Source organism: Leptopilina heterotoma, unplaced genomic scaffold (assembly GCF_015476425.1).
Source record: "Leptopilina heterotoma isolate Lh14 unplaced genomic scaffold, ASM1547642v1 Lhet_90, whole genome shotgun sequence".
Lineage (NCBI taxonomy): Eukaryota > Metazoa > Arthropoda > Insecta > Hymenoptera > Figitidae > Leptopilina > Leptopilina heterotoma.
Genome location: NW_025111194.1, coordinates 1,511,745 through 1,534,760, shown reverse-complemented (window position 1 = coordinate 1,534,760; position 23,016 = coordinate 1,511,745). Strand labels below are relative to the sequence as shown.

The following is a 23,016-nucleotide window of genomic DNA, read 5'->3' as shown; positions in this document are numbered from 1 at the left end:
AAAAAGAAATTAGCAAAAAGAAAAAAATAATTTGTTTTTTGAAAATGCAGTTATATTTCGTATACGACTCATTTAGTTCCCCCCTCCCTTCCCCTCTCTCGCCATCTTTCGCCTCCTATTTCTTCACCATTCTCGACACACAAGAGAGGAGCATTCAATTATTTGACTTTACTTCAGCCTCGACGCATTAGCATTCACTTGAATAATTCATGGTTGAACGGTTAATCCGGCAGTATGTAAATTAATCCCTTTAATTGCAAGCGACAAAACGTTCTAAAGCTGTTATACCAAAACCTTACAGTCATTTACCTATAAACTGATAAGACAATTCTTCTAATCGCAGTAAAATACATTTTTTGTTCTGATACCAATTTCACTATTTTAAATTTCGTCAGTTTTTAATTTTTATTTATTTTTTACTACTTATTCATTCTATATTTATTTATTTATATTTTTATTTTATTATTTAATTTATTTTTACATTTTTATTTTTTAAATTCTTTTTTTATTAATAAATTTATTAATAATAGTTATTATTATTAACAATTTTTTTTATACTTTTTCCTTCTTTTCTCTTTTTCTAAATTTTTGTATTTTTTGTAAATTTATAATCAGTTTCTTTTATCAATAATTGGTTATTTATTCTTTGTTTTTACTAATTTGAATTATTTACTGACTTTTTGCTTTCGAATTAGTAAAAATTACTATTTACTAATTAGTAAAAATTACTATTTAAATACTATGACTATTAAAATCTTAATTTAAATAGTTTATTATTATTTAATTAGTATTAAATTACTATTGAAATACTATTACTATTTACTAATTAGTAAAAATTATTGTTTAAATACTATTAATATTTAATTTAGTTTCAAAAACCTTTTTAAAAACAAAAATATTCTATCAAATCGTAAAGATTGCCCTAAAGTTGAAGGGGGAAAATTTTATATAAAATACATTATTAAAAACATAAAAAGAGAAATTTGCTATGCGGAAAACGTGTTTTTCCCACGAAACAAACATTGGTGTTTAGCGAGTTAAAATTGCATAAGTAACATTTACGGGTAATACTATTGGCCAGTATAAAGTAAATGCGCGTGCGAATCGCAAAAATGGTCGAGTGAGAGAGGGCGAGGACGATATCGAAGTAAAAGCTTTGTCGGCAACTCACCAGGAAGGTGCTCATTATATTGCCAAGTTTATCGCGATTTTGCGCGGGGACAACATCAAAAGAATCACACCTCCCTCTCTCTCTCTCTCTCTCTCTCTCTCTTTCTTTACCTTACCACACCGTCGTTAAGAAACTATATAAACATGCGCGCAACACCATTTTTGGTTTCAACCACCGTTTTATATCGCACATATTTACCAGTCGATCAAAAAAGAGAGAAAGAAAAGTAAGTCCATACTTGTTAGGGGCAGAGATACGTCAATTTTTGCCGCTGTCAATTATTTCCCTACTTTCCATATTTATTATTTTACTCAAAATATATACTAGTAGAAAGTAAAACTGTTTTTTTTGGGGAAATACTAGTTAGTAGTAAAAAAAAGTATCAACTAGTAGTAATTAGTAGTAGTCTAGTAAATACTAGTGCTAACTAGTATTAGAAAACTGCAAACTAATGCCTACAGACTAGTACTATACTATTAGAAAGTAATACCTACTAGTACTAGCAAAAACTGAATAGTACTACTCCTAACTAGTTAGTATAACTAACTAGTAATAATAGTAACTAGTTACTACTACTACTAACTAGTAATAATAGTAACTAGTTACTACTACTACTAACTAGTAATAATAGTCACTAGTTACTACTACTAACTTGTAGTAATAATATAAGTATAATATTATAATAGTTATTATTAACTATTATAATTATTATTATAATATTATAATAATATAATATTAGTTATTAGTAAGTACTAGTTAGTATTTAGAAAGTAATATCTACTAGCAGTATTTAATTTAGTATTCTTAATACTAAATATTAAGTAATTGTTTATTAATAGTTAGTATTAATTATTCTTAGTTTATAATACAAGTAGTTATTAGTTAGTAGTACTTTAATACTAGCAGGTATTAGTTAATAGTATTTTATTACTAATAAATATTAATAAGTAGTAATTTATTACTAGGCACCAAAAAATAAAAATCTCCTCGAAAGTAGAAAGAAGTTTCTAACAGAGAATAAACACTGCGCAAGCGCCGAAAGGAGTGGGGTCAATGAGAGTGAGAGAGACGTCGCCGTTTTTCTCTTTCGCACTCATTGCCCCCCACTACTTCCCGCGCTTGCGCTCTCCGTCTCTTTTGTTTCTTATGCAATTTAACGTTAAAAACTCGTCATTTATTTCTAAACAACAAAAAAAAAAACAAATCAATTTCAGAATTCTCAAACAGGGAGAAAGGGGGGAGGGGCAAAATTACTAAAATATAGGAACTCTCTCGGAAGGAAGGAAGGGGGGGGAATTAGCCTAATGAAAAAACTGGACTGGAGAGGAGGGGGGTTAAAAATAGCTTGACGTAGGTTATTAACAATTCCTAATAATAATACAATTTTTTCCTTGAATTTAGAGATGAAAAATAAAAAAAATATAGGTATATATTTACGGAGATTGACATTGATACATTTCAATATGATCTGTGAATCGTGAAATGTCGCTTCCCACCTCTCATCCTCCTCCTATTTTATTCTTGGATGTCGCGGAGATTTGCCGACTACTTGCCTCTGGTATATAGTAGTTGCAGTAGAAAACCGGTTGGTACAAGTACAAGAAGCCCTTTTAACCAACTGTATTGAGAGAGAGAGAGAGACGATCATGGAGAATAGCCTTCCCCCTCCCCTTTCTCCTATCTTCCCCCACTCTAAAAAAAACACCCTACGGCTATTTCTCTTCATGGTTCATCGGCTTTTCTATATACGCCTCAACGCACACTTGTAAGGCTTCTCGTCTTCTTATTATTATTGTTATCATTATTTTTATTATTTTTATCATTATTATCGTCTTATACAAGTATAGGCTGTATTTAAGATTTCCCTCTTATGGTTATATGATTATTTAGCTATTGCTATTTTCATTCTAGTGTTTAGTAAAAAAAGGTTTTTTTCTAGAATTTTATTTCTTTAATCAAAAATTAATATTCTTCTTCAGTTTCGTTTTTATATTTATTATTTAAAAAAATTAATTTTGAGGTTATGTTCACCTTTCGAACTAATTTTAAGGTTGTTTTCGCCTTTTAACCCAGTTTTGAGGTTATGTTCTCTTTTTGACATATTTTTAAGGTTATTTTTGCATTGTGACCCAATTTCGAGGTTATTTCCGCCTTTTGCCCAAATTTCGAGGTTTTACTTATATTTTGATCTAATTTTGAGGTTATTTTTCCCATTCATCCTAATTTCAAGGTTTTTTATCCTATTTTTAGGTTATTTTCGCTTTATTTCTATGTTCCCGTCTGATTTCAAGATTATATTCATCTTTTAACCTAATTTTAAGGTTATGTTCGCCTTTTAAACTAATTTTAAGGTTATTTCTGCCTTTTAATCTAATTTCGAGGTTATGTTCTCTTTTTGACATAATTTTGAAATTATTTTTGCCTTTTGACCCTATTTCGAGGTTATTTTCGGCTTTCTACTTAATTTCGATTTTTTATTCATCCCTTGATCTAATTTTGAGGTTATTTTTGGCTTTTGACCTAATTTCGAGGTTTTGTTCATCTTTTGATCTAATTTTGAGGTTATTTTCGCCTTATTTCTATGTTTCTGCCTGATTTCGAGATTATATTCATCTTGTGACCTAATTTTAAAGTTGTGTTTGCATTTCAAACTAATTTTAAGATCATTTTTGCCTTTTAATCTAGTTTTGAAATTATGTTCACTTTTTGACCCAAATTTTGAGATTAGGTTCCCTTTTTGGCCCAATTTAAAGGTTATTTTCGCCTTTCGCCCTAATTTCTAGATTAAGTTCATCATTTGACGTAATGTTCAGGTTATTTTCGCCTTCTGACCTAATTTTAAAATTATGTTCACCTTTTAATCTAATTTCGAGGTTATGTTTGCCAACGAGAACTCTACCGTTTTTCTAAAAGAGAAAATAAAAAGAAAGATTTACCTTAAAATGCGATAAAAGAAACAAAATAGAAATATTTCCTTCTTCTAGGTGTGTAAAACGATACAGAATTTTTTTCTTGAAACTAAAAAAAGTAGAATCGAAACTATCGATATTGCATAGCTCCTTTTGAAGAAACACCGCGTTCTTCCTCTTTGGAATGGAATTCAAAAAGTAAAATCGCACTGTCTCGCGATTCGGTGAGATCAAAAGAAAAACTGAGACAAGTCAGACCGTTAATTGATTTCCATAATGTGGCAAAGAGATAGCAAGAAAGAAAAATTTTTTCCCTGCATTTTAAATCAGGGAAGAATTGAATATAAAGTATATACGAAAAATAGCAACTTTTTTTAAATAAAATTATTTCTTTTATTTTTATTTATTTTAAAATATGATTAAAAATAAAAAAAAGTAGCGAAATAAAATATGGGAAAAATTAAGAAGAATTAGAAAGAAAAGAAGAAGAATTTGGAGAAGGAAGAAAATAAAAATAAAGAAACAACATAATCGTGTGGAATAATAATTATGAGGAGTGGTTACTTATACCGGACGTCGAATGCAAAGGGCTTTTTATCAACTTCCCATCTACAACCTTCAAACGTATTTGTATTACTGGGAATTCTAAGCGAATGAAACTGAAGGTGAATTCTCAGTTCGAAGGGAGTTTGGAAATTCACTTCGGCGAATTGTTTGATTCAATGATTTAATTAACACTCAAATGAGTTGTCTTCGTTGTCGTTCGATTCCTAATTAACCCTCGTTTGTTACATAAAATAGTTTACAAACGAAGGCAAAAAGAAACAAAAAATTTAAATACAATCCTCATTTCTCTAAATGAAGAAGCAACATAAACGAAAAACCGAAAAAAGACCGAAAAAAGCAAAGAACTATTTCCTAATTATTTACCCCCGAAAAAAAATTTGCAAAAAAACACATGAAATGGCACAAAAAATTTTTCACGATTGGAATCATAGAAAAATTTACATGAATTACTAATTTTCCGTGACCCACTTCCAATAGTACAAGTTTAATCGCTGTTCAATCTTAGAAAGTCGTTCATAAGAAAAAAAAGGAAGTAAAAATTTATGCAAAAAAAAAAAAAAATTTTCTAAGAATAGATTTTAAAAATAAATAAATATACAAATTTGACTATGGATTATTTTTTAATGATTAAGTGAAAAGTCGTTCTTGAAAACTAGTATTTCATTCTAACGAAGAATTTTATCAAATTTTTTAAATAATTCATTTCTTTCGACTAATTTTATGCAAATTCTAATTTAAATAATTGAATTCCAGAGAAATTTTTATTATTTATTATAAAAGAATTAAATTCTTATGAAGATTTTAACAACAAATTTTTTGGAAATTTTAAAAAAAGTTTTTAAAAATAAATACATTTTACAAAGAATTTTATTAAAATGTTTGACAATAATTGAATTTTTGTATGGTATTCTATTAAATTTTTTTGAAAATAATTGAATTCCTAAAAAGCATTTCATTATTTTTTATGAAAATAATTGAATTTTTTCGAACGATTTTATTAGACATTATTTTAAAATAATTGAATTTTCAAGAAAAAATATGATTACTTTTAAAAATAATTGAATTTAACCAAGAATTTTATTAAAATCACTCAAACTAATTGAATTTTCAGGAATAAATTTTGTTTTTCATTGACAAAATTAAATTCTTTCGAAGATTTATTTATGTAAATAATTGAATTATTTCAAAAAATTTTAATTAAAATTGTATTTAAAATAATTGATTTCTTACGAACAATTTTATTAAAATATTTGAAAATAATTGAATTCCTGTGAAAAATTATAATATTTTTATAAATAATTGAATTCATCCAAAGAATTTAAAAAGAAAATTTTTTTTAAATAAATTAATTTTTTCGAGGAATTGAAATTAAATTTTTTAAAATAATTACATTTTTTGAGCAAATCCTGTAAAATTTTATTAAAAATAATTGAAATACTGGGATGAATTTTATAATTTATGCGAAAATAATTGAATTATTGCGAAAGATTTTTAAAAAGAATTGATTTTCTATGAAAATTTTGTTATTTTTGAAAATAATTGAATTCTTCGTAAGAATTTTATTATTTATGAAAATAATTGATTTAATGCGGAAAATTTTTTTAAAAATGTTAAAAAAAAATTCGAATTTTAGATAAAAATTTTGTTATTTTTGAAAATAATTGCATTTTTCATAAGAATTTTATAAACATTGTTTTAAATAATTATTCATTTAAAATAATATAAAAAATAATTGAACTTCTTCGATGAGTTTTATTATTTATGGAAATAATTGAATTCTTGCGAAAAGTTTTATTAAAATTTTTTTTAAATAATTCAATTTCTATGAAAAATGTTATTATTAGTGAAAGTAATTGAATTATTGTGGAAGAATTGTATAACAATTTTGTTAAATAATTGATTTTTTTCGCAATTTTTTTGAAAATGCTATTCAAAATTAATTGAATTCCTGTGCAAATTTTATTATTTATGAAAATAATTGAATTTTGGATGAATTTTTTCAATTCTTTTTTTAAATAATTGAATTTTTAATATTTTTAGAAAATAATTAAATTTTGGATGAATTAAAAAATTTTTTTTTTAAATAATTGAATTTCGAATATTTTTAGAAAATAATTGAATTTTGGATGAATTTTTTCAATTTTCTTTTAAATAATTAAATTTCGAATATTTTTAGAAAATAATTGAATCGTTTTAAAGAATTTGATTATAATTGTTGCGAATATTTTTTTGATTTCTAGTATTAGCGAATTTAAAGTAGTAGAAATTCTAAAAAGAAGACAGAAATAGTAATAATAATAAAAATAGTAATAATAATAATAATAATAATAAAATAATAACTTCTAATTGAAAAGTAAAAGAAAGGAACGTACTCTTCTCGGAATATTTGATCGAGAGCAAAAGTACAGCGATCATGCTTGCGATTTTCAACTTGTTCGGCTCTTTGATGCGAAATGAACTCTTGTATAGCATCGTTACTCACGACTGGCGCCGTTATTATTGCCATTATTGTTACTCGAGTAACATATTGTATAGGTTACTCTATATGTACATCGGGGCAACGGGTGTGAGAAAGGGAGAGAGACAGAGAGAGAGAGGGAGAAGCAGTCACGCGAACGCTTACAAATTGAAGACGCTAATTTACACAGGGAGAGAGATTCGCACTCGGAGACTGCGTTGTTGTCAGGACTGCTATTGCTGCTTACTTGCTAGCTCGCTACTTGCCACTTATTAACTCGAGCAAGTTTACCGGCAAGCTACCAGCTAACAAGGTAAACAATGTTTGGCAATTATCTCGGTTAAATGATCCTCGGGAGATATCCACCCATACTCCCGTCATTCATCCCTGCCTCATATAAAGTCCCTCTCTCACTCTAACTCTCTTTACTATATACATATATATAGGAAACTTGGATTTTCACGATCGGAAATCTTGTTTCCTTCACGACATCAATTAATTGTTCCCAGGTTACGTTACTATTCGCAGTCAAGTGGAACGAATTTTTTTTTTTTTATTGATTTTGTGTTCAAACTCTGAATTTTGTCAATTTTCAACTATTTATTTATTATTTCTATTTATTTATGAAAAATAATAATTTTATAATAACAATAAAAATTTACTCGTAGTAGAATTTAAGTAAAAGAAAGTTAATTATTGAAAAAAATTGATAGAAACCACCGCTTGTGAGAGAAAAAAATTACTCGTCCTCTATGAGCCATTCGTGAAAGTTATTAATATATTACTTCGAAAAAATAAACAAAAGAAAAAGATAAACAAAAAATGAAAAATTAAACAAAGAAACGCCTTGGACTTGCCATTAGAAACCACCGCTTGTGAGAGAGAAAAAAATTACTCGAATTTTCGCGCACTCGTGAATATTATTATTATTGCATTACCCGGAAAAAATAAACAAAAAAGAATAAAAAAACAGAAAAAACTAGTTAAAAATGAAAAATTAGACAAAGAATCGCCTTGTTTTCACCATTAGAAACCACCGCTTGTGAGAGAGAAAAAACTAATCTTTTTGTTTTAAAACAAAGATGATTATTTTTCTTTTAAAACAGAAAAATATGTTGAGAATGGAAAAAGTAGTCAAAAATAATAATTTTAAAAAATAAATTGAGAGTAAAAAAAGAAACATAACTTAAATTTCAAACTCATGGGTATTATTGCTCCTGAATTAATCCAACATAATCTCCTTAAAACTTGAAAACTATTATATAGTTAAACTATTCGAAGTGCAATTCAAATATCTGGACTAAACTTGAAGACGAAAATTTGAAATCGTACTTCGAAGTTTTGAGAATAGAATTTTTAAAAATAATAAGGAAAATCTTACTTGCTGTCATTAGGGTAAAGTTCTTTGTTTCGAGGAAAACATATCACTTACCTGAAACATAAAAAAAGAAAAATGTTAATTATAAATTTGAATATTTTATTCGATAGAAAAAAAATTTTTATTTTAAGCGAATAAAATTTATTTGATTCAATGAAAATTTATTTGAATGAATTGAAAATTTAATGGAACCAATGAATATTTATTGGAACCAAATAGAATTTATATTGCAACCAATTAAAATTTAGTTGAACCAAAGAAAATTTATTGAGACCAAATAGAATTTATATCTGAACCAACTAAAATTTATTTGAACCAAACAAAATTTACTAGAACCAACAAAAAATTTTGAAAATCAAATGAAAATTTATTGAAATCAAGTAAAATTTGTATTTGAACTAAATAAAATTAGTTGAATCATAGAAAATTTATTGGAAACAATAAAAATTTATTCGAATCAACCAAAAAATTATTGAAATCAAATAAAATTTGTGATTGAACCTAATAAAATTGGTTGACTCAAAAAAAGTTTTTTGGAAACAACTAAAATTTATTTGAACCAAAGAAAATTTACTAGAACCAACAAAAATTTATTTGGAACAATCCAAAAATTTATTGAAATCAAATAAAATTTTGAATTTGAACCAAATAAAATTGGTTGAATCAAAAAAAGTTTTTTGGAAACAACTAAAATTTATTTGAACCTAAGAAAATTTACTAGAACCAACAAAAATTTATTGGAACCAAGCAAAAATTTTTATTTGAACCAAATAAAATTTTTATTTGAACTAAATAAAATTAGTTGAACCAAAGACAATTTATTGGAATAAACAACTTAAATTTATTTGAACCAAAGAAAATTTACTAGAACGAAAGAAAATTTACAAGAACCAACAAAAATTTATTGGAATCAACCAAAAATTTATTAAAATCAAATAAAATTTGTATTTGAACCAAATAAAATTAGATGAACCAAAGAAAATTTATTGGAAACAACTAAAATTTATTTGAACCAAAGAAAATTTAAAAAAATTCTTGTAACCAACTAAAACTTGTTGAATCAAAAAATATTTTTTTGAAACAACTAACATTTATTTGGATCAAAGAAATTTTATTGAGACCAAATAGAATTTATATTTGAACCAAGAAAAAAAATTATTTGAACCAAAAAAAGTTTTTTGGATCAAAGTAAAATTTGTTCGCACCTAAACTGTTTTTTGAAATAAATTTATTCAAATAAAATTTGTATTTGAACCAAAAATTTTTTTTTGGAACCAACTACAATATATTTGAACCAAAAACAATTTTTTAAAACCAACTACAATAAATTTGAACCAAAAAAAATTTTTTGGAACCAAGTAAAATTTATTTTGGCCAAAAAAAATTTAATGAGACCAAATAGAATTTATCTTTAAACCAAAAAAAAAAGTATTCGAACCAAAAAAAAAAAAGCCGATGAGGACAAAATAATTATAACTTATTTTCACCATCAAATAAAAAGCTGGTGTAAAAATGAAAATACAAGCGATTGGCACACAAGGTTCCGTGTAATGTATTAAAAAGAGAAAAAGTCTTAAGAAAAAGAGTCTTGGAGGGGGAAAAATGCGACATAATTTATTTATTCTTTTCCTTTTTTCGTGGATCGGACTACTACTCCCTTTGCACTTTGCAATCCGAAGCATGCACCCCGAGAGTCTTTATCGTGCAATAGTCCGGGGTGGCGGCGGTGCTGCGGCCAGAGTTGAAGAAGCAGGAAAAAAGGAGTATCGTATAAGCGAGATTGCGGGTGAAATATATTGCGGGAAGGCGGTATGCGGCGGCCGGACTCAAGATAAAAATCCGAGTCTCGTGTAAGAACTTACTTATAGAAAGTGACTATATACATATATATATTTCAAGCTATATAAGCAACTATGTATGACTTTCCGTGTGGCGGCACTACTTACTGTTGATAGAGAGGGGGGGGGGGGGGCAACTCTTTTACGTGTCGAGCATTGGTACGAAAACTACACGATGCACCGCGCATTTTTTGCTTTTCTTTTCCTCTTTTCTTTTTTGTTTTAAACACTCGAGATTTTCGTTCATTTTCCGATAAAGTTGAAAATATGTTTTTCTTTTTATTTTTACTTTAAAAAATTATTAACTATTTTGCTGCATTTAATAAAACCGAAAATTAACCGAAAAATAGACTTTAGGATATAATTTAATTTTAACTTTCATTACGAATATAATGTTAGATTTTCAAAATTTAAAATTCAAAATGGCGGATCCAATATGGCGGAGTGAATTTTGAAAATTGGGCGAATTAGTCTAAAACTTGTTACTCAGGGGTTTTTGGGGTCGCTGATCACGAATCTAATGTCAGTTTTTCAAAATTCAAAATGGCGGATCGGTAGATCCAATATGTCCGACGATAAAATTAAAAATCTTTCGTATTCGATTAAAACTCGTCACTCGGGGGTTTTCGCAGTCGCTGATTACGAATCTGACATTAGGATTTTAAAAATTCAAAATGGCGGTTACAATATAACAGAATAATTTCGTAAAACTTGACATAATTCACCTGAAAACTAGTCAAATTTAAAAAAAATTGAAGTTCGAAGCAAAGTTAAAGGTATCACGGTAAAAGTGCAGGTAAGACAGTCGGGTTAAAAGTACAATTATTTAAAAAAATGGTAATTAGGAAAATTAATGAAAAAAAAGAGTTGTAAAGGGAGACAGATTGGGATGGGTTGTTGCTTTGGATGGTGGAGGCGAAACGAAGGGATATCTGGAAAATATATATATATATATATGTATAGAGTGTGGGATGAAGAAGTCGGAAGACTGAAGAGGAATAGGGAGGAGGGTCTGAGGCAGAGCAGTTGAACTGCATTAATTAAACTAGCAGAGGACAATGAGTCTGTCTGCCGGTTGGCTCCAGCATGTAATTCACGCCTCTCTCAAGAGGGCCGCCTTCTCTCTCTCTCTCTCGCGCGACTTTGCTTTGCAGTTTAAATCTTACTTGCACCTTAATTACCCGCACTACTTACTGTCTATCCGCGTCGTCATTTACTCAGAGGAATACTTTGTTCGCAATAATTTTTGCCTCCCCCCCCCTCTCTCTCTCTCTCTCTTTCTTTTCCCTTACTCTTATTCTCTTTCTCTCACTATTTTTTAGTCTCTTTATTTTCTTCTCTCTCTCTCTCTCTCTGTTTCTTTTTTACTCTCTTAATTTTCTTACTCTCTTATTCTTTCTCTCTCTCTCTTAATTTTCTTACTCTCCTATTCTTCCTCTCCCTCTCTTAATTTTCTTACTCTATTTTTCTTCTTCTCTCTCTTTTTCTTCCTCTTTCTCTCTTTTTTCTTACTTTCTTATTATTCCTCTCTCTCTTTTTCTTCTAGAAAATAAAGGGAGAAAGAGAATAAGAGAGAGAAAAGCTAATGCTTTCCTCTCTCTTTTTTTCTTTCTCTTCTTTATTTTCTCTCCTTTTCCCCCAGACATTAATGATTTTCTCTCTCCTCTAATTTCCCCCTTTTCAGAAAATTAATTTCAACCTTATATTTTTCCCAAACTATAAAGTACCATTCACACCATATTAAGAGTGACAAATCGAGCAGAAAATTTGATTAGGAAAAATCTGTTTTTGAGGAAAGGCGCAAATTTCGTATTTTTTCAAAAAATTGAATGAAAAGTTTACTCGACATTTTTTTTTTCTTCTTGGCAAAATTGAATACGATTAGGATCGATATATAAACGTATCGAGAAATGAAATCTTCTCTTTTGAGAGTTGAGAGTCACGGCCACTTCGGTTTGCCGCCAATCGTGTGGCAAAGTAGTTTCGCGAGAGGAAGAAAGAGAGGGGAATAAAGAGTATATATAAGAGAGAATAAAGAGGAGGACAAGAAGGTGAGCTTTCTTGTTCTTTCCCCCTCCTCCTCTCTTTCTCTCTCTTGCTGAGATTCAAATAACGATAGAAAGAAGGAGAGAAAGAGAAGAAGAAACAGAGGGAAAAAGAGAGAGAGAGACCAAGAAACAGAGGAGAAGAGAGAGTGAAAACAAGAGACAGAGAGAAAATGAGAGAGAAAACAAGAAACAGAGGGAAAAAGAGGGAGAAAGGAAGCAAGAGACTGAAAGAAAGAGAGAGAGAGAAAACAAGAGACAGAAAGAAGAAAGAGAGAGAAACGAGAGACAGAGAAAAGAGAGAGAGAGAGAAGTGCAATATTCCTACAAGTGAAATAAGAGAGAGGGAAATAATACTCAGGGGAAGAAAAAGAACATGAGATGGAAAAAAGAAGAAGAAAAGAGAGACAGAGAGAGAAAACTATAGTTGCGGGGTCAAGGTGCCGCTCTGTTGCCGCTTCTCTTTCTTGGCTCGCAACTCGCGAGACTGAACGACTTTGTACTGGGTGCGAGCACAAGACGTCCACGCGATAACTACCAATCCGATTAGGACATTTGAATTTACGTCTTTAGATTTTCCTACTTCCGGTTCTGACAATTTGCCAATAAATTGGGTCATTCACGCTGTTTCTCTCTCTCTCTCATTTTCTCAAAATATTTTTCTTCTCTCCTCTATTTAAAAACAATAAAAAGAAAATCGCTTTTCGCACAATATTTAGAATATAAAAACAAATTTTCTCTAAAAATGAAAAAATCATTCTCTAATTTCTACTTAAAAAAATATGCATCGTTTAAAGAAATTTAGGAAAAAATTTAAAGAAATTATTTACGAAAAAATTCCAATATATAATACTAACTTACAAAAACTATTCTTAGTTGAAGAAGCGACGCGCAAGCAACGCCGAGAGTGTAGTTTTCCAAACACTTTATTGAGCAGACATTTTTTTCAAATTTAGTATGATGGCTTAAAAAGGGTCTTAGCTTCGCATCAAGTAAGGAATGTTATAACGACGCGTGGGGTACTTAACTGCGAGAAGAATCAGTGCGCAAGCGCCGCCAGGAGTGGGATTGTAATGAGAGCGAGTGAGAAGTCGTGGTTCTTCTCTCTCGCACTCATAGCCCCCACTACTTCCCGCGCTTGCGCTCTGCGTCTTCCTTCTCCTTAAACAAATTTAACGTTTTGTTACCTCGATACCAACTGATGTTCCCCAAGAAAATTTCGTAACAAAAATTATATTCAATTTAACTTTTGTATTAGAAGATTTTATTTTCCCAGAATAGCATCCCCTTAATTTTCAGCTTCTGTAGACTGAATGAAATTGCTTCCCCTTCTCGAAAAAGCACTTTTGCGCGCCTCTCTCTCTCTCTCTCTTCTTTATACTTATTCCTTTGGCTCGTGAACCTCTGTTGGTTCCATTATAGCAACGACTTCTATATATGCAGAGCTAACCACGGATATATAATTTTAATTACGGTGATTAGGGAATGCCGAACCACCGTAACCCAGTTTTCGTTTGTGAGAGGGCGAGTGTACACGCGACTTGTCGTGCCTTCGCGTCGTCCTTATATAATATTGCCAAAGAGAGGCATAACCCCCTCTTATCCAATCCCCTTTTGCCATCATCGCAAAAACCAGTTGTCGAGAGTGAGAGAGAAAGAGAGAGAGAGGTTCAATCCACTTTGCGGGCAAAAAAGCTTTGGACAAATCTTATTCATAATTTTCTTCCGAATAAAGAACGATTTGTTTTTAATTATTTATTTATTAATTTAACTATTTCTCAATTTGTTTATTTAACTATTTCTTTAATTGTTTATTTAACTATTTCTTTAATTGTTTATTTAACTATTTCTTTAACTATTACTTTAATTATTTATTTGATTTTTTCTTTGATCATTTATTGAATTATTTATTTATTTGTTTATTCATTTATTTAACAGTTTATTAAATAACTTACTTGAATATTTATTTGACTATTTATTTATTTTATTATTTGACTATCTAGTTCTTCAATTGTTTATTAAACTATTTATTTATTTTTCTATTTGATAATTTATTTAATAATAATTTGCTTTTATATTTATTTAACTATTTACTTATTTAATTAATTATTTATTTATTATTTGATAATTTATTTCATAATTTGCTTGAATATTTATTGAACTATTTATTTCCTTAACTATTTCTGTAATTGTTTATTCAATTAATTATTTCTTTAATTTACTTACTTATTTGATTTTTTTAGAATTTATTTATGAATTTTGTATGTAATTTTTGAAAAAAAATAAATAGAATAGTAAATAGTAAAATTAAAAAAATAGTAAATATTTAAATAATTAAAATAGTAAAATAAAGTAGTAAATAGTAAAATATAGAAAATAGTGAATATCAAAATAAATAGAATACTAAATAGTAAAATAAAGATAATAGTAAATAGCAAAATAAATAAAGTAGTAAATAGGAAAATAAATAAAGTTGTAAATAAAAAAATAAATAAAATAAGAAATAGTAAAATAAATAAAATAGTATATATTAAAGTAAATAAAATAAAGTAATAAAAGTAGAAAAATAAAATTGTAAAAAATATAATAGTAAATAGTATAGAATAAATAAAATAGTATAAAAATTACTTCCATATTTTTCCCCCGCCGTATATTATATGGGAAAATATGAACGAGAAAATGGAAAATAACATCAAAAAACAGGTAATCGCGCGTCTCAAAAACGAAGAAAAAAAAGAAGAGGAAGAAGAAGAAGTTGCGTCATCGATTTTGGCATACCAGACACACACTATGCTCCTGCTTTTCCCGGCGATAATTCGAGACGAGTCTGCGCGGCTTAAGTCGACACCTTTTGAAACCCTTGTCTCTCCATCGAACCCCTCTCACCCCCCCCATAAATGTTCACCTGACAAGGAATCTCCTTCCGTCAAGAATTCACATTTTAATAAACGTTTCACAAAAAAAAAGAAAATAATAAAATAAAAGTGAAAAAAAAAAACATTTTAAATTTTTTATGAAAAGAAAATGGATATTTCCTCTTTCCCCCTTTAGACAAAAAACAAACAAAATGTACTTTGAACAATTTTTTCTTTTCAACCATTTTTCAATTTTCTTTCTTTTCATAAATAAATAAACGATTTTTTAAGTAGGGGTAGTACTGGTAGCAGTATTAGTAGTACTACTAGTAAAATCAGTAGTAGTAGTATTAATAATACTAGTAAAAGTAGTATTTTAAATAGTAGTAGCAGTGGTATTAGTAGTATTAGGTACTAGTGGTAGCAGTAATAGTATTAGTAATACTACTAGTAGTGTCAGTACTACTATTAGTAACACTACTAATAGTGATTAAAGGGCTAAAAGTAGTAGTAGCATTATTATTTAGTAGAGGAGTAGTAATTAAAAAGCAGGGTCAGTAGTAATATTAGTAGTGACAGTACTAAACTACTAATTACTATTACTAAAACTAGTATTAGTAGTACTACTAATAGTAGTAGTACTACTTTCAAGGTTAAAAGCAGTATAATTATTTAGTACAGGGGTGGTAATTAAAAAACAGGGGTATTAATAGTAGTAGTACTAGTATTAGTAGTACTAATAATACTAGTAGTAGTACTAGTATTAATTAAAAATGTATTTAAAAATTTAACTCGCAAAAGGGGTAAATTTTCGTCGCGAATTTTCCGACAAGAAAAAAATTTTCTTTTCCTTGGGGAGAATTTTGGAAAATTTGTTATCCTGATAGATTTAACAATTTTTCATTTTTTCATTTTTTTTTTTTTTTTAAGAAAATGAAGAGATCGTGACTGTTGAATGTTGGCAATGTTCTTATGGTCGCGAGGAGAGACCAAGATATGGTACAACAGATGCACAGCTGGTTGAGTGATTTATTCATGTTTTCGGGGTGAAACGAGACGACAGAGTTAAGGAGAAGGAGAGAAAGAGAGAGAGAGAGTAAATGCTAAATAGAGTGAAAGGTACAAGAGAGAGAAAGATGGTTTTGTGGTTACAGAGAGAAAGATGACGGAGAACAAGCAAGCGGGGGTGCCAACGAGTTGAACGTCCTCATCGTTGAACATAAATAGCGTCTCGACGCCTCTAGTCTCTTAGCTTCTTATTTGTTTTCTTTTTTTCCTCTCTTTTTCCCTTTTTTTTCTTTTTGTACTGTCTCTTCTAGTCCTCTCCACCTTTTAATTTTAAGTTAATCACATTTGCTCTGGTAGAAGAAGTCGAAATAAATTTCTCTCTACTCTCTTGTGTAGAATTATTTTCCCCTATTTTTTTTTTGTACTATTTGGACTACTATTTTTCTATTTTGACCTAGTTTGAGATTTTTTTAATTTTACTATTTTTTAATTGTTTAATTAAAACAATTAATTAAAATAATCTAAAATTTTTTGGTAATTCATTCAATTAGTAACTGTTTTTTTATAGTTAGGTATTTTTTACTAATAATTAGTTATTCCCTACTAATAATTAGTTATTCTCTACTAAAATTTTTACGAATAATTAGTTATTCCCTACTAATAATTAGTTATTCTCTACTAAAATTTTTACCAATAATTAGTTATTCCCTACTAATAATCAGTTATTCTCCACTAAAAATTGGTTATTCCCTGCTAAAAATTCCAAATAACTACAACCTAATTATTAGTAGGGATAACTAATTGTTAGTAAAATTTTTAGTAGAGAATAACTAATAATTGGTAGGAAATAACTCATTATTATTAGAATTTTTAGTATAAAATAACTAATATTAGTAGAATTCTTAGTAGATAATAAGAAATAATTAGTAGGGAATAACTAATTATTAGTAGGGAATTAGTAGAAATATTACTAATTGAATCAGTGACCTACTTATTATCAGTTTTGAAACATTAATTTTTTTAAAACTAAATGAAATTTTACTGTTGATGATGAAAAGTATGGAGAGGGGATAAAAATCCATTGTAGTGGGGATACAAATGAAAGAGCAAAAAGAAGTGGGGGAAGAAAGAGAGGAAGGAAAGAGGGTAAAAAAGTGCGAGAATAAAAAGTCTCTACCTATGGAAGAGTTTGTCTTCGAATTTCTTTGGCAGTCGGCCAAGTATCGAGGTCGTTAAGTCGTGAGCTTTAAAGTCCGATTAGAGAGGTTAGTGCGCCGTTTTCACAGTGTTGGGGTAAGGAGGGAGGGGGGGGGAGGCACACACCGCAACGTTTCGATTGACCGCAGATAGCAATTCGTGTACTATATAAATTATTCCTTAGAAACACCGCGACGACCAATGACATTTATATGCACTAACATCTTACTTACACGTCTTATTCGACTTAAATTTATATTATGTCATTTTACCCCCACCATAGCAGAACTTAATCTTTTTTTTTGTTTTAATTTTAATTTAGTGTTTTTCGTTAGTAGAATTTTAATTCTCTTTGTAAAATTTTTAATTAATTACATTATTTTGAATAATTTAACTTTTCCACTTGTAAAAAAACGTTTTTTGTCTAATTTAACCTTAAAATTGTGAAAAGCTTTGAAGTTTCGGAACGTAACCTATAAATGTACGACGAAGGTTAAATTACGTTTAAATTAAATTTATGTTAAAGTTAAATAACTTTTAACTTATAATTACGTTAAAGTTGAATTACCTTTATCTTAAAACTACGTTAAAGTTAAATTACCTTTAACATAAAATTACACTAAGGTTAAATTACCTTTAACATAAAGTTACATTGAGGTAACATTACCTTTAACTAAAAATTACGTTAAAGTTAAATTAACTTTAACTTAAAATATCGTTAAAGTTAAATGAATTTTAATGTAAATTAAAGGACAAATAAGTTTAAGGTCAATCACAAATAAAAGACCATTAAATTTAAGGCTAGTTTCAATCAAATTAACGAACAAGAAACTTTAGGTTTATTTCACATTAAAATTAAGGTTAAATAAACTTAAGGGTACGTTTACATTAAGTTTAAGAAGAACTAATTAATTTTTAGGAGAAGTTTACATCAAATTTAAGGTTAAATAGAAAATGAAGATTAACTAAATTGAAGGTCAGTTTTACTCAAATTAAAGAATAGAAAAACTTTAGGGTTATTTCACACTAAAATTAAGGTTAAATAAATTTTAGGGTACGTTTACATTAAGTTTGAAAAGAAACCATTTTTAGGTCAAGTTTAAATTAAGTTTCAGGTCAAATAGAAAAAGAAAGTCAATATGCAAATTAAAGAACAAAGAAACTTTAGCGTTAATTCACATTAAAATTAAGGTTAAATAAGTTTTAGGGTACTTTTACATTAAGTTTGAAAGGAAATAATTTTTAGGGCAAGTTTACATTAAATTTCAGGTCAAGTAGAAAAAAAAGAATTAATTAATTTGAAGGTCAGTTTTAATAAAATTAAAGAAAAAAGAAACTTCAGGGTTACTCCATACTAAAATTGTTATTAACCCAATAAAAATTTGCCCAAAAAAATAAATAAATAAATAAATAAAGGAAATTGTTTGAGAATCACTGAGAAGCACGACCACAAGGCGAAATGTCCGCAAGTCCTGCGGTGGGGGTCAAATGTCACATGGTGACTCACCGGTGTTCTGCAAGTGCTCCAACACACTGGCCTCTCTCTCCGTCTCTCTCATTCACTCTACCATGCAACTGTCACTGTAAATATCTCGTAAACTTAGTAACATAACGGAAACGCCATTCGGTCTTTGCCTCAATTGGCAATAAACAATATCTATATCAGAGCTTGTTTCCATTATTGCCTATATATTCGCAAACTGTTGAGACTCGGAAATCTTACACACACACTCACACACACTTACATATTTTAATAACTAATAATTTCAATTTAATAAAAGGGGTGAATGTCTTCGCCTCATTAAAATCTCTGGGAACTAATTGATCGGAAATTGTCTTTGACGATATTATATTTTAAAATAAAAAAAGACGAGAAATTTCCTGTATGTAATAATTTTTAAATATCGTCACTTTTTTAATTTTTATTATTCTCTACATTTTCTCGAAAATAATTTTTCATTTTTCTGTTAATTGTTGTACCTTTCATTTTTATTATTCTCCTCATTTTCTCAACTTAATATATGAATAATTAATTAATATTAAGTGATCAATGAGTTAATTATTATTAGTTAATTAATGAATTAATTAATATTAGTTGATTAATTCATTAACTAATATTAGTTAATTAACAAATAAATTATTATTATAAATATTAATTATTATTATTAATATTATAATTATTAATTTATTTATTTCTTAAAATGTGAAATGAAAATTATTATCAAATATTATTATTAACTTATTTCTGTCAACTTAATGAATAAATTAATTAAAACCTAAGATAGAAAAAAAAATTTCTGGCAATTTTTTTTAATAAAAAATCGAGCGGTTTAAATTTTATGGCAAAAAAAAAATCGGCTAGAAACTATTAGGTTTGGAAAAAAATGTATTATGTTTGTTTTAACGAGCAGAAAGGGTGGTGAATTTTTGAAGAATTGAAAAACTTGACGATTGACATTTATGCCTCGGAACCGAGAGAGAAGTTTGCGTCTGCATCGTGCGTGGGGCCCTGAACAAAGTAGGGGCGGACTTCAGGTAAAAGGACCACGTGTTCGCGCTGTTGCCGGTTTCACAACACGCCCTTTTTTTTATCAACTATTGTAATTCAAAAAATACTCTTTCAAAAAAAATAAAAACAGAAAAAACAAACAAAATTGACTTTTTATCACAGCAATTAGTAAAATAATAACTAATTATATTAGTATAAATAAATAATTATAAAAATAGTCAAATTTACTAATTGAATTAGGCACCATAAATTTAAGAAACATAAAATAGTCCAAAAGTACCCCAAAAAAATGTCTAATATTAAAATTAGCTTTCCGCATAAAAATTTTATCTAATAAAAAAATAAAGTAAAAAAAATTTTTTCGTTGAAAAATTTGGTAACTTTTGGAAAAATATACTTGAAATTTACACTATTTTTCTGCCTCTCTCTCTCTCTATAAATATAGTATATGAATATGTTTGCATCCTTTGCTCTGGGATGATTCCTCTCCTGGACTCAATTCCAGGAAAAGCTCGTATGCAAAATGAATTGAAATGCATGTCGGGACACACGCGTGGGCGTTTGACTTTGTTCACAAATATAACTGAACGACGACGACGCTATGACTCGACGTCGCGACGACAACGTGATGGTGCAAAATTTGTCTATTTGACTTCTATGCACAAATTAAATTATCTCTCCACCAAATGGAATCAACTTTTCAACAGAATTTAATTCAAAATCTTACGTATGGACTCGAAATATTTTGCGGGGAAATTCTTTTTTCGAAGACAAACCAAAAGAAAAAACAAAAAAAAAGAAGTAAAAAACAAAAAACAAAAAGAATAAAAAGCAAAAGAAAAAAAAGCAAAAAGCTATGAAATTTATTTAATTAATAATAATTTATCAACAATTACTAAAAATCAATAATAATATTAATAATTTTTACCGCAATGTTAATTTTTTATTCATATCCACACATTGTTTTCTAAAAGTTAAATTTTCTTATTGGAAAATTTTTTTTTTTCATTTCCTTCTTGGAAGAAGATTATATTACAAAATTATAATCGAAGACCAATAAAGTCCTTAATTCAATTAAGTTTCATACAGTGATTTCAAGAAATTAACGACATTCTCAATCTATATAATATATGGAATAAACTCTCAATGAAAATATATTCAAAAGATACATGTAATATGTATTTCAGAGTCGCGTGATCCAATTAATGTCTGTCTAATTAATTAAATCGCGATATCGATTGTCGTTTATTTTTGCCGTTTACGAGGGAAACTTCTAATATATATGAACGCGAGCATTTTTAAGTATATATATAAGTTTATAGTTCGGTGTAATTATTCCACATGATATATTATTGCATTATATTATAATAAATATACAATGAAAAGTATATAATTTATTGTATAATACGACTGTTTATTTATTTTATATTTTCTTATATGTCATTATGAATATTAATTTTTATTTATTTATTATTTTATTATTAACATTATTATTATTATTATTATTATTATTACTTTTTACTATTATTGTTATTATTTATATTATATTCTTCATATTATACATTATTTTTTTTCCTTTCTTATTTGAAAAAATTAGTTTCACCTTCTCTGGGGATCGAACCTTAGACATTCGTTTGCAAGTCGAAAGCTCTAACCACTCAACCACTCATGCACCCTTGTGATAGTAATTAATGTTTTATTACTTAAATTCATCATTAATTAATTCTAATAAATTATTACTATTATTTATTAAGTAAAATGTAAATAAAAATTAATTAAATTATTAAACAAACATCATTATTATTAATAATAATATTAATATTAACAATAATAATAATAGTATTTTATTTTTATAAATGTTATTATTATTATTATTATACCTCCTCCTCTCTCTCTCTCTCAAAAAAAAAAAATTATATTGTATAATGGAATAATATATGTTAATACGTAAATGAATAAATAAGTAAATAGCAATAATAATATGCAAATACAATATACGAATGTCGATTGACGAGAAACTGACGCACGCGGTGGCGGCGGCAGTTAAGGCATTATTGCACTAGGGATTTAATGCGTATTTCGATTCACTCAACAATTCGATTTCTAATAATAAATATCGAGCATGCCACTATTATTTAACCTCTGGGAATCTTGAAAACTGGGGTGTGTCAACATTGTTCTCTATAGTGCATATATATAGCTATATAGTATATACCGAGAGACAGGTACGATCGTTAAAGTATCGTACACACTTTTCTCTCTTCCTCCAGACATTCTCCATACACACAGTGCATTGTGGTCGTCGTCGTCGTCTCATTATCCAGTTTAATGCAGCGCAACAAACTTGATCCCTTTTGCAATTACGATCCCACTTTCAAAAAAAAAATTCTTTTCTTTTTTCACTTTTAACAATTTTTAATTTTTTAATAAAATAAAAAAATTGTTTTTTTTCACGTTTAACAATTTTTAATTTTTTAATAAAAAAAAATTGTCTTCTTTTTTCACTTTTAACAATTTTTAATTATTTAATAAAAAAAAATTCTTTTTTCACTTTTAACAATTTTAATATACAAAAATAAAAAAAAAACAAAAGAAAGAAAACTAATATTAAAAAAAATATATAAAAGCTCCGATGTCGGTGAATTTAGAAACAAAAACGTTAATTTTGAGGTTATGTCTGCCTCACTAGGCAGACATAACCTCAAAATTATGTTAACTTCCAAAAAAAATTACGTAACCTTAAATAAGGATAATTTTGACCCAAGATTTTTGGAGGTTATGTTAGGCTTAAAATTATCTAACTTTAAATAAGGACAAGAGGCTAACATAACCTCCAAAAATTCGGCATTGAAATTAGGTATAAATGTAGGTAAAATAAGGTAAAAATGATCAAAAAGGTAAAAAATAAAACCTTACGTAATAGCTGCAGTTAAAATCACACGGTGGTTGAATTCACAAAACCAGAAATTTCACTTACCTAAAACAGAAATAAAAGAAGAACATTTTAAAAAAATTTCGTCGATAATGTATTGCGAAAAATATCAATAATGACAAGTTTGTATAGACATTGAAAAGAAATTT

The 23,016-nt window shown here is 28.1% G+C and overlaps 1 protein-coding gene across 6 annotated transcripts in view; it reads right to left on the bottom strand.

Moving 5' to 3' along the window:
- The window catches only part of LOC122511834 (protein scalloped), a 194,332-nt gene that overhangs the window by 56,362 nt on the left and 114,954 nt on the right, over positions 1–23,016 (bottom strand). The window contains exon 1 of one of the 6 annotated variants that reach the window (XM_043627343.1): positions 8,487–8,531. The exons of the other annotated variants lie outside the window; for them this stretch is intronic. Coding sequence (XP_043483278.1) covers positions 8,487–8,496 — 10 coding nt within the window. The 5' untranslated portion in view covers positions 8,497–8,531. Of the gene's footprint in view, positions 1–8,486; positions 8,532–23,016 lie in introns of those variants that run through there. 6 annotated transcript variants of the gene reach the window in all.